The following is a 12639-nucleotide window of genomic DNA, read 5'->3' as shown; positions in this document are numbered from 1 at the left end:
AGGGACCCAGAGAGGTCTTTGAGTTTGCAAAACCGCCATACAGACCTTCCCAGAGACGTTGTGCCACCTAAGAACCAACAGAGAAAGCTAGTGAACAAAACTTTGATTCTTGTCTTACTTTCCTATCTAGGACCTCCAGTATAATGTTGAATAGAAATGGTGAGAGTAGATGTTCTTGCGTTGTTCCTGATTTTATGACAAAGTGTTTGTCATTTTATCATTAAATGTAGTATGAAACTCTGTTTTCTGGATGCTCTTTGTATTTCTAAATTGAGAATTTTGTCAAATATTTTTTCTCTTAATTAATGACCATGTGGCTTTTCATCTTTGTATTGTTAATATGTTTGTATTTATTGATGCTTTTAATGTTAAATCACGTTGCATTCCTGAAATAAGCTTCACTTGGTCATGATGAATTTTTTTTATATAGTGCTTCATTTGCTACTATTTTCCCCACCGTTTTGCATCTGTGTTCATGAGGGATGTAGGTCCACGATTTCCTTCCTCTCTTCCTCCCTTTCCCCTTCTCCTTCTCTTCATTCTTTCCTCACTCCCCTTCTTTCTCTGACTAGGAACTGTGTTTAGTACTCAGTTTATTATCCTATATAATAAAAGCCTAATATGCAAATTGTCCCCTTAACCCAGAGTTTGACCAGGGGGTGGGGCTAGCCCACCAACCGTCCGTGCACCCCCCCAGCTGGCCCCGCCCCCTGATCAGGAGCAGGGCCGGCCAGTCAACCTCCCGTGACCCCTCCTCCAGCTGGCCCAGATTGGGGTGGTCTGGCTAGACCCCAGCTGTGCACGAATTCGTGCACTGGGCCTCTGGTAATTTATAATAGCAGACCTTCTAGTTTAAAACCACTCTTACATTTCTGGAAAAAATCCAACCATGTGATATTACAAATTTCTCAATATTATTGGATTAGTTTTGTTCATATATTCATAAGTAAAACTGACCTGTCATTTCCTTTGCTGGTTTTGTTATCAAGATTATTTTAGCCACATAAATGAATTTAAAAAGATTTCCTCTTTTTCATTTTTTGGATAGAATTAGTTATTTGGCAGAACCCTTTTGAATCTTTTTGTTATTTACCCACCATTACAGAGGACAGGGGGTAGGGAGGAGGGAAACCACTTTGATTAAATGTTATACGGCCGTTTAAGTTTTCTGTTTCTTCTTGAGTCAGGTTGGCTAAATCACATTTGTGTTTCTTCTGAGGTACATTACATTTATTAAAAATGTATTATTTGGTTCTGTCTTTGAATTTTTAAGCTTACTGGCAAAAGTTGTTTGTGGTTTTAGCTGTACCTCTTGTAAACAAAATAACTATTCCATGCCTGCTGTTACCTTGCAATAAAATAATTTTTAAAAATCATTAAAAAATCTTTAAAGATTAATCTAGTATTTACTTCAGAATCATCATCAGACTGTTGAAAATGTCTTAAATTTGCCAATTCATTTTCTTAAGGAATCCCAATATGACAAAACTTGTATTTTAAAAATAGAGAAAACTATTTAACTAAAAATGTCAAAATTGCATATTTTCAATGCCCAACAGTGATTTTTAAAAAGAAATTAAACAATATGCTTTCATTAAGAAAATTTTAAAAATCTATACAACTCAAGCTAATGAAATATTTTATTGTGTATAATAAAAGTGGTATTTTTTAAAAAAACATTTCCAGGCCCAGACATTTGCAGGAGTATGTGAGGAAAGAATTCCACTGTAGTATAATAAGCAGTACCTGATTGAGGAAACCATAATCCAATCCACTCCCTATGTTAAATACTAACATTCACCACAGGCTTGAAATCCCTGTAGCATCAGTAATTGTATTTTTAAAAATATTATAAACATGCATATGATGCACAGGAAGATGGAAAAATTTAGACTATGACTGCATACCTTATGTACTCCCAGCTTTTCTAATTTACAACCAGTTAAGAATCACAATTTTTAAAGAAAGTATTTTAAAATAATATATGACTCACTGGTAAGTGATTTTCTACTCAAATAAATAAGAAAATTTTCATCTTAATGTCACATGGAATTTCAGTACTTTTCAATCCAAGAAAAAAAAATCAACTGAGACATGGTCATAGTTCAGGATTATATATATATTACAATTTGCCTTGTTATAATACATTTGTGGCTTCATGATAAAAATAACTCAAGAACATATGGAATTCAAGCTAATTTGCATAACTCACAAGAAAAAAGCATTATATGCATTCTGAAATAAGTTTTTCATTTAATTTTAGAATCTCAAAACAGCATTAGACCTTGGCCTTGTTTAAAAAAAGTTTAGTTAAACACTAAGCTAGCTAAATAACCTTCTTGAAAGCTTTAAACACAATTGGTATAGAAAATGCTTTCCCTCTAATCTCAATCTTACATAATTCGAAGAGGTGAGGGGGGAAAGGTAGACAATTTCTTTAGCAGCATATATGGCTAAATCCATCAACCACCATTATTGACCTCTTTAAAAAGAACTGGCAAATATCAAAAGTTACACACTTTATAAACCAAAAGATAATAATTTTAGGGTTATGGTAATTAAAATATTTTTGAAACACTTCAAAAACCTTTAATATTAAACTAGAGGAATCATCTCTTCATTGTAAGAAAGGCATAACAGAAAGTGAAAGACATTTAAACTAAACTTATTTTCAATCCTCTTTGAACAAAAGAAATTAAAAATAATGGCTGATTAGCTAAGCTTTGTGCTCTAACCAAACTAATTACAGTGATCTTTAAATGGCAACAGCCCACCTGGCTGGGTAGCTTGATCATTCTGAATAATTTTGCAATAATTTTTTTAAAAACACAAAGACACTAAAATGATCTGATCATGCAATGTTCATCTTATGCATTCTGCATTTCTTTGCCAATCTTGTAGCTGAGGATCTTGTTCCAATCAATCTTAGTGCGTGTAACTGGCAACTGTCGACGTAAGGCTTTGAAAGTAGTGTCCGACATTGTCTGATAATTCTCACTGATGGCAGTCTATGAAAAAAAAATGGTTAAATGTTTAAAGAAATTAAAGAAACAGAACAATTTATAAAACACATAGGTGTTTTAGGAAAAACCATTATTATGGCAGCCTGCTTCATTGCTTTTAAAAGTCAAATAAAATCCCAATATGTTTTAAAAAGCTATTTAAAAGCAGCTAAAAGAAAATGCTTATCATTTTGAATAATTAAATTCAAATGAAATGAAATTATAAACGAGTTAGCACTTGAGCATTCTAATTTTGGATCTATTTTACTATTATTCACTCAGAACAATTTCATAAATTACTCTTTTTAAGGAATGAAAACTTGTCCAATCCACAAATTAAATGTTTATGTTCAATGTAAAAAGCGGAATACAAAATGAAATATGATCTTAGCAGATACATAATCCAAATGTTTTGGAAAACACTTCCTAAATAAAAATTTCCAATCAAAAACAATCATTTAAAACCTTGGCAAATTTTGAATAATACTCGAGTTTTGCTACACTTCACAAGTTTGCCCTTGAAGTAAAAAAACAAACAAAACACACACAAAAAGACTACGTCTTACTACAGTGAAACACTGAAAAAAATTCAGGCTTATTACTAAAATTAAATTTTTCAGTGCCATTATTTACAAGGAAATATAGATAAAAGAATTTGGAAGATCATACCTGGTATTCATTTTCTGCAGCTTCTACAATCTTTATAAATTCTTTTGCTGTTTGCACCTCATTCTGAATAAAAACAAAACCCAAAGTGAATAAAATATTAATTTAAAACTATACCACTATTATTTTTAAATAGGTATGGTTAAAAATGTTATAATTTAATAAATAACCAATAGAAATTGTAATAAAGGGAAAATATTGTAAGAGAATTATTCTAAGTCCAAGGGGAACTAGGACAAAAAATTGAAAAGTTTACAAAATTAGGCTGGTCTCAGAGTTTCACTGATTAAAGAAAAAAAAATTTTTATAATGCAATTATAACACTTGACATGTATTCTATTAGATAATCTTTATAGGTAAGAAGTCAGATTCCTAATTAATGACTATATCTAAATATCATTCTATAAATAGTAATACCTTAATATATTACCAATTAGGAAGAGCATATTTTAAAGTTTAAGGTACATTTATTGTATGGTTGAAATATATTCTGGAATTGTTTAAACTTTCTAATGTGTGGCATTCTTTGATTATTTTTTTTTTTTTGCTAACAGTAATGTTAATGGAAATCTAGACTTTTGTATAGAACAGTGCTAATGTAAAATTCTCAAAATACCTTACTATAGCATTCATAGTTGGCCCTTGAACAACATGGGTTTGAACTATAGGAGTCCACTTTTTTAATATTTGGATTTTTTCAATAAATAAACACAGTACTGTAAATATATTTTTCTTCCTTATGATTTTCTTAATAACATTTTTTCTCTAGCTTACTTTACTGTAAGAAAACTTTATATGATACATATAATATATAAAATGTGTTAATCGACTGTTATTAGTAAGGCTTATGGTCAACAGTAGACTATTAGTGAAGTTTTGGGGGAGTCAAAAGATATATGCAGATTTTCAACTATGAAGAAAGTTGGTACCCCTAGTCCCCATATTGTTTAAGGATCAACTTATATATATTTACAAATATATATTTATATAATGGGTACATTTTTCTCTGTCTAAAAACAGTAAAACAACAATGAAAACCTATAAGATAAAGTGATTTCTATGAAAACTCAGCACAAATTGACATATTAGTAGTTAATTTTAATTACTATAATAACCATCTCTCACAACACCACAGTCTATAATTTTTGTAGACAATGTCTCTCTCTTTTTTGTTAATCCTCACCTGAGGATATTTTTCCACTGATTTTTAGAAAGAATGGAAGGGAGCGGGAGAGATAGAGAGAAACATCGATGGGTTGCCTCCCACATGAACCTCCACCAGGGCCAGGGATTGAGCCTGCAACAGAGATATGTGCCCTTGACCAGAATCGACCCCGGACCCTTCAGTCCATGGGCCAATGCTCTATCCACTGATCTAAACTGGCCAGAGCAACAAATGTCTCGTAAGAAAAATCTCTGCCCAATGTCAAGCTCCCCAAAGAAGATAATAACTAAATACCCTGTTTATGCATGTTCATGATATAGAACTATACTGAATACAATGTCTCATGGAGAACCAGATATTAGCAAATTTTGCAAGAAGAGTACCACTTAGCACAACACAAATGCCTCTGTGAGAATGTCACAGTAATGTTATATTATTAATATCCTTGGGGCAATGAAAATCCACAAAGAAATAGATGCACATGCAATGGAAAGAATGTGTGAAAAAACTTTTCAGGGAAATAAAACCAAGTTCAAAGTTTCTCGAATTTGAAAGCTGAACTTTAAAAAATTTCATTAAATTATAATCCTAATAGAAAAAAAAGCATACAACACAAACATAAAGGTTAAGTACAGGATCAGAGATGTAAATTTAAGAGCTAAAACTGTAAAATTCATAGAAAAAACACTCAAGGTAAATCTTCATGACTGTGGGTTAGGCAATGGTTTCTATTAATGGACCAAAAGCACAAGCAACAAAAGAAACAAACGGACTACATCAAAACTGAAAATTTGCCCAGGCCAGTGTGGCTCCATGGTTAGAGCACTGGTCTGTGGAGTGAAGGTCATGAGTTCGATTCCTGGTCAAGGGCACGCACCTGGGTTGCAGGTCTGGAGTGGGTCAGGGCATGTGCAGGAGGCAACCAATCGATGTGCCTCTCTCACATGGATGTTTCTTTTTCCTTTCCTCTCTCCCTCCCTTCTACTCTCTCTGAAAATCAATGGGAAATATATATCCTTGGGTGAGGATTAACAAAACAAAACAAGCCCTGACCGGTTTGGCTCAGTGGATAGAGCGTCGGCCTGCGGACTGAGGGGTCCCGGGTTCGATTCCGGTCAAGGGCGTGTGCCTTGGTTGCGGGCACATCCCCGGTGGAAGGTGTGCAGGAGGCAGCTGATCGGTGTTTCTCTCCCATCGATGTTTCTAGCTCTCTATCCCTCTCCCTTCCTCTCTGCAAAAAATCAATAAAATATATTTAAAAACAAAACAAAACAAAACAAAACAAAACAAAATATTTTGTTCTGTAGATGATACTATCAAGAAAATGAAAAAATACATAGAATGGGAGGTAAAATTTGCAAATCATATTTCTGATACAGGATTTGTATCCAGAATATATAATCTACAATTCAACAATAAAACACAAATAACCAATTAAGAATGTGAACAGACATTTTTAATACATAAATGACCAATAAATATGTGAAAAGATGCTCATTATCATTATCCATCATGAATATGTAAATAAAAACCACGAGATACCATTTCATACTAACTAGAATGGCTATAACCAAAGACAGACATAAATTTTGGCGAGGATGTGGAAAAACTGGAATCCTCATTTATGACTGATGGAAATGTAAAATAATGCAGCCACTGTGGAAACAGCCTGGCAGTTTTTCAAAAGGTTAATCCCCTATGACCCAGCAATTCCACTGCCACATATATATCAAAGAGAAAGTATAACAAATGTCTGCACAAAAATTTTTACACGAAAGGTCATAGCAGCAAAAAGTAGAAAACAACACAAATGTTCAGCAACTAATAAGAAAATAATATGTGGTATATGAAATATTACTTGGCAATGAAAAGGAACGAAATACTGATATTTGCTCTAACACGAATGAACCCTGAAAACATGCTAAGTGAAAAAAGCCAGTCATAAAAGACCACATATTATAGGATTCCATTTATTTGACAGGTCAAGAATAGGCAAATCCATAGTCAGAAAATCAGATTCATGGTTATCTAGCCCTGACAGTGATTTGATAGGGCTGGTGGGGGTAAGGTGGGGGGGATGGGGAGTGATTGATAATGGGTACTGGATTTTTAGAGGACAAAAATGTTCTAAATTAGACTGTGTTATTATACAATCCTGTTAACATACTAAAAAACATTGAAATTTACGCTCTAACAGGGTGAATGGCATGTGAATTATATCTCAATAAAGCTGCTAAAAAGAGTTAGGGACTAATGTCCATTACTTACCATCTTTAATCTACCTGAAAACACTTTAATCTGAAGCAGAAATATTGCTTAAATGTTACTTCCAAAATTGTTCTAGTTTTACAGAAGGATTAGGTTGTTTACATTTTATTTTAGAATTAATTACTTACAGACACTGTTAGGGAATCTTGTATGTCTTTATGACTCACTAGCTGAACATTACCATCTTCATAATAATGAACCTATTAAAAAAAGAAATTGCAGAAACCATATTATAGGCAGGAACCATCATGATCAGATCATTGTATGTGACTATCAATTTAAGCTGTAACCTAAACTTCTCTGGTGAACTCATGACCTTTCAAACCCCAGCAACACTTCCTGCCCTCAGTCTAGTGAGAACACTAGTTAGCAGTTCCTGCAATCATTCAGGCAAGTCCTCCACTGACCTGACTGCTGGACATTTTTACCTCATAAATAGTCTACTGATAGCTAAACTCAAGGTTTCCAAAAGTGAGCTCACAATACTACCCCCCAACATTGCTCCTCTTTTGTGTATTTCTACCAATCATTTAATTCCTCAAATTCAAAGACATTAGTTTATTAACAAAACATTAATTGAGTGATTACTACATATGCCTCCTATTAAGAAGGTTCTAGGGACACAAGGCTTTTAAAAAAAATAGTCCCTGACCTCAGATTTCAACACAACATATCAGGTATGTAAAAAGAAAATTAGTAATACTCCAGATTCTCTCTAAGCATTAAAAAAAAAAAGGATTTCAGAAAAAGGTAACACTGCACTTGGGTTTAGCAAAATGACTGACAAATCAGGAAAAATAAGGAAACTGAGCTTAGAGAACAGCATACTTTACTAGGTGTACTGGTTAATAATAGCGGATTTTGTAATCAAAGAAAACACGTTAATTTCAAGAGCAACATCAAAAGTGCTTTATTCAAAGTAATGTCCACCACTAGCTACACATTTCTCTATCTTTCACGTAATTTGTGGATACTGACCCTATAGAACTTTTCTTGTTTTGAGGCAAACCAGTAAGAGACCCAATTTTCCACTTCTTCATATGTTTTGAAGTGCTGCTCAGAAAGTGCATGTGCCATCGATCGGAACAAGTGGTGATCTGAAGGAGCAAGGTCTGGTGAATACAGTGGGTGGGTTAATACTTCCCAGGCAAGATCTTTCAATATGTCTTTAACTGGTTTTGAAGTGTGTGATGGTGCATCATCATGAAGCAAAATTACTTTGCTGTGTCTTCTGGAACATTCTGGTCGTTTCACGATCAAAGCGTGGTTCAAATTGATTATTTGTTGTCAGTAGTAATCAGTATTAACGGTTTCACCTGGTTTTAGCTCATAATACACCACACCTTCCTGATCCCACCAAACGCAGAGCATTGTCTTCTTTCCGAAGCAATTTGGCCTTGCAGTCGATGTTGATGGTTGACCTGGATCAACCCATGATTTTGTGCGTTTGGGATTTTCAAAATAAATCCACTTCTCATCGCCAGTCACAATTCAATGCAAAAAAGACTTTCTTTTGTGTTGTTGAAGCAACATTTTACTGAAGACTTTTAGTTTTCCATTTGTCTTTTGTTCAGTTGATGTGGCACCCATTTTCCTTCCTTTAAAATCTTTCCCATTGCTTGTAAATGATTGGTAATTGTTTGCTGAGCAACGTTTAATCTTTCTGCAAGTTGTTTTTGAGTTTGACACGCATCTTCATCCAATAATGCTTCTAATTGTTGGTCTTCCAACTTTTTCGGTTGACCTGGACGCCTTTGTCTTTCACATCGAAATCATCACTTTTAAAGCATTTAAACCAGCGTTCACAAGTATCCTGAGATGGAGCATGTTCACCGTAAGCTTCCCAAAGTACTCAACAGCACTTTTCTTCAAAATCTTAAAGTAATGAATTAAAACTTCCCCCAAATGCTCCTTTTTTGGCATGAAATTCGACATTTTTAAGTGTAAAAATATCTATGATGTTAACGCCTTCAGCAAATTTGACATATGAAGTTTTGAAGCTTGTCAATACAACAAAATAGCATACATATCAAATTGCATATATATCAACATATGTGTAACTCCATCTATTGAAAAAAATCCGATTAACCGGTACACCTAGTATATAGGAAGGCTTGGAGATACTTATGGATGGAATGTATGTGAAGTCAGGGAGGGAGAGGAGTGGCTGGGGAGATATATATAAGTAGGGAACAAGTCAACTTTGGGCCTTGAATGCTACATAAAAATGTCTAGACTTTCTAGTAGGTGAGAGTATACTGCTAAAATGTTTGTAAGCAAGCAAGTAACATATCCAGATTTAAATTCCAAAAATCATCTCTTGATGGCAGTGTGAAAAATAGATTAGGGAATGGCAAAAAGTCCAACAATTCAGCAAAATAAAAAGATGCTTATATGAGCAAATTATTTAAAGAACAGACCGAGTGATAGCACCTAATTTTAACTGTGTTTTGAGAATCTGTCAGTTATCCTTGAAGATTCTTGATGACTATAGAGAATGCATTATAACATTATTTAAAAGATGAAATCAGCACTACTTGTTTTTCCAATTTCCTCAACAAAAGGATCTGAAGAAGAAATGGGTTATTTTATATTATAAAAATGTAAACTTATGAATCATTGTTTTTCTACTCAGAGATCACTAAACAAATTCTTTTTATTTCATACCTGAATTTTCAAGATGCCAACCACTTGAGTGGTTGAAGGAGTGATTGTAAACTTCCACTCTGACCTCCAACGACCATTCCTTAAAAATAAAAACAGCAGCTGTAAATAGGTAGGGAAAATAAATTTTAAGTGACAGATTTAAATTGAATGTTACAGCCTGGCCAGCATGGGTCAGTGATTGAGCATTAACCTATGAACCAGGGGGTCATGGTTTGATTTCTTGGGCTCGATCCCCTGTATTGGGGCATGCAGGGAGCAGCTGTTCAAAGATTCTCTCTCATCATTGAAATTTTTCTCTCTCTCTCTCTCCCTTCCTCTCTGAAATCTATTTAAAACCACTTTTTAAAAATTTAATGTTATAGTATGAGAGAATCTGGGGGATGAATGCTGGATATTCATTAAACTAAAACATATAAGCTACTTTTAGAGAAAATTTTAAGCTACTTCAATGGACTCACATTTTAATTAAGAATAAATAAATGTTCAGATTATCAGGAGCTTTTGCAAATCAATACAGTTTAACATCCACTGAGCGATATAAAGTACCAAATAATTTAAAAAGAAAGGGTTGTAGTACAATGTTCTATTTTTTTAACTGATTTTTTTTTTTTTTTTAAGCAAGATGGGGAGAGGGAGAGGGAGAGAGACATGAAAGGAGAGCAAAACATCGATCACCTGCCTCCTGCACAACCTCTACTGGGGATCAAGTCTGTAACCTGGGCATGTGCCCTGACTAGCAGCAACCTTTCGTGGCATGGGATGATGCCCAACCAACTGAACCACACTGGCCAGGGCAATAATACAACATTCTTAAGGAGGTTTTGATATCTGGAAAGAGAAGAGCTATAAAGAATTATATTTCTTTGCACCTAATATTTGCATTTTAATGAGATTCTTGTGATATGTGGTGTTTAGAACTTTGGAATATCATATAAAATTTGTATTTTCCAAAAATTGGAAATCATTTTTAACTTCAATGATATAGTATTCTTAGTGGTAGTTTAGGAAAAAAATTCATCAGATATATAAAGTAAAAGAGTGAGAACAGAAAACTCAAGGACAGACATTATCTTCATTTTACATATGCTAGAGTTCAGATAAATTATATTTTTGAAAACTAATTAGTAAATATACTTAGTAACTATAACATACTTTAAGGTAAAACTTAGTAGCAAGAATTTTCTTTTAAGTAGTTGAGTTTCAACAAGATTGATTTTATTAACATATCCTAACACAAACAGTATAAATTAATAGTGATTTTATGCAGATTTATTTATTTAGGATACTGGTAGATTAATGCTACAGGTTTTTAAGACTGAAATGAAGAAATCTTTTTTTTTTTTTTTTAATTCGTCTGTATTTGCCACAACCTTTTAAAGCACAATGTGACTCGAGCACATTTCTATTCACAAAACTTGCTTTGAGTTACTTTCAAATGGCTTTACAACATACCTAGGTCGGCTTATAATTCTGCTACACTAAACTCCTTTTCTTTGGAGTCAAGCCCTCCCTATGGATAATTACTCCCATCAAGTTGGTCAGCTTATCAGACTAATTTCTAGAGGCTATAAATGCAGTTGATAACTACAGGGGATGCGAGGCTTAAAAAGTAGAACTAGGGGATGAAAGTTGTCTTAACCATGTATCTCAGAACACTTTAGCAACAAAAGATTTGGTCTACTTAGGAATCCGATTGAGAGATAACACTTAGACCACAAAGCTAATATTAGTCTACACGTATCTTACAACAAACATAACCCCATTCTGTTAAAACAGGCCAACATGGAACTAGAAAAGAAAAACGAGCTCTTCTTTAGGTGCCTGTAGTATCACAGTCTCATACACTTAGAGGCGGAAAGAAACCCGGTCTTCCCTTTGAGTAGCTGTCATGCCATACATATTTTTAAAATGATAACAAAAAATTTTTAAAAGTCCTTGAAAATATAAAAATGGAGAAATCTTTAAGTGACTGTAGCTTGCTTACATGTGAAATTGATTTTCCTTAAGGGATAATGTATTTGCATTCCTTCAAATGTTCTTGGTTAACTTTGTAACCTTGCATTTATTTCTGAGATGGTTAAATAGTGGAGCAAGTTTGGGACACAGACCAAACTGGTCCATAGGGGTTACTAATACCTTCAGGAGCACCACCAGCCAACCTGGCTAACAAATCAAAGAGTAATATACTTAAAAGGTAGATGTTATGACCATACTTACTTGATGAGCATAGTATGAATTAACTAAAAAGGGGGATAATAAAGATAAAGACTTCATTTAATTCTGAATTTATAAAGTCTTAGAGAGCTTCAAAAATTTTTTAACAGGAGGTATCTCAGAAAGTATTATTTAAGATTAAAAAGGCCTACCAACTTGTCAAAGATAAAAGATTGATAGGGCAAGTCAGTGCTTTGGGGGACTAGACTTTTACGGGAAGTAATCAAATGACTTGTAAAAAAATTATAAGGCATGAATGTAATTTGCTCCACTGTATAAAATATGCCATTACTTCCTCACATTGGCTAACTGGGGATAAGGCAATCCACATGAAAATATCTACTTCAGAGTCCCTAAAGTTCACACACACAAAAAAATCCTAATTCTTCTCCTCTGCCCTCCTGCCTCATATAGGTCTCATTCAGAAACAACCCCTTCTCAGAATGAGCATATGGGCCTCCAACTGGTCTGCTCAAAGGCACACACGTTCCCTAGAATGCTGCTTGCTAGTCTCCAAAAACACTGGACACTCTCCCACACTCTTTTCACTGCCAATGGGTTTACTGCTACCTTTAAATAATTAGGCTGATTATAGAGCACAGTTTTTGTATCAAAAGGCTGAAGTTTTTCTCCCCAATTTTATTTTGTATTGGTTTC

General features: G+C 34.0%; 1 protein-coding gene across 1 annotated transcript in view; it reads right to left on the bottom strand.

The window, feature by feature from the left end:
* Window positions 1-2098: 2098 nt before the first annotated feature.
* The window catches only part of CAPZA2 (capping actin protein of muscle Z-line subunit alpha 2), a 66074-nt gene continuing 55533 nt past the window's right edge, over window positions 2099-12639 (bottom strand). Inside the window, exons 7-10 of the mRNA XM_080666293.1 lie at window positions 9769-9847; window positions 7230-7301; window positions 3672-3734; window positions 2099-3008 (exon numbers count right to left, since the gene is read on the bottom strand). Coding sequence (XP_080522419.1) covers window positions 2868-3008; window positions 3672-3734; window positions 7230-7301; window positions 9769-9847 — 355 coding nt within the window. The 3' untranslated portion in view covers window positions 2099-2867. The remainder of the gene's footprint in view (window positions 3009-3671; window positions 3735-7229; window positions 7302-9768; window positions 9848-12639) is intronic.

The sequence above is a fragment of the Plecotus auritus genome (assembly GCF_963455305.1).
Source record: "Plecotus auritus genome assembly, chromosome: 4".
NCBI classification, from domain to species: Eukaryota; Metazoa; Chordata; class Mammalia; order Chiroptera; family Vespertilionidae; genus Plecotus; species Plecotus auritus.
This window is presented reverse-complemented; position numbering and strand designations above follow the sequence as displayed.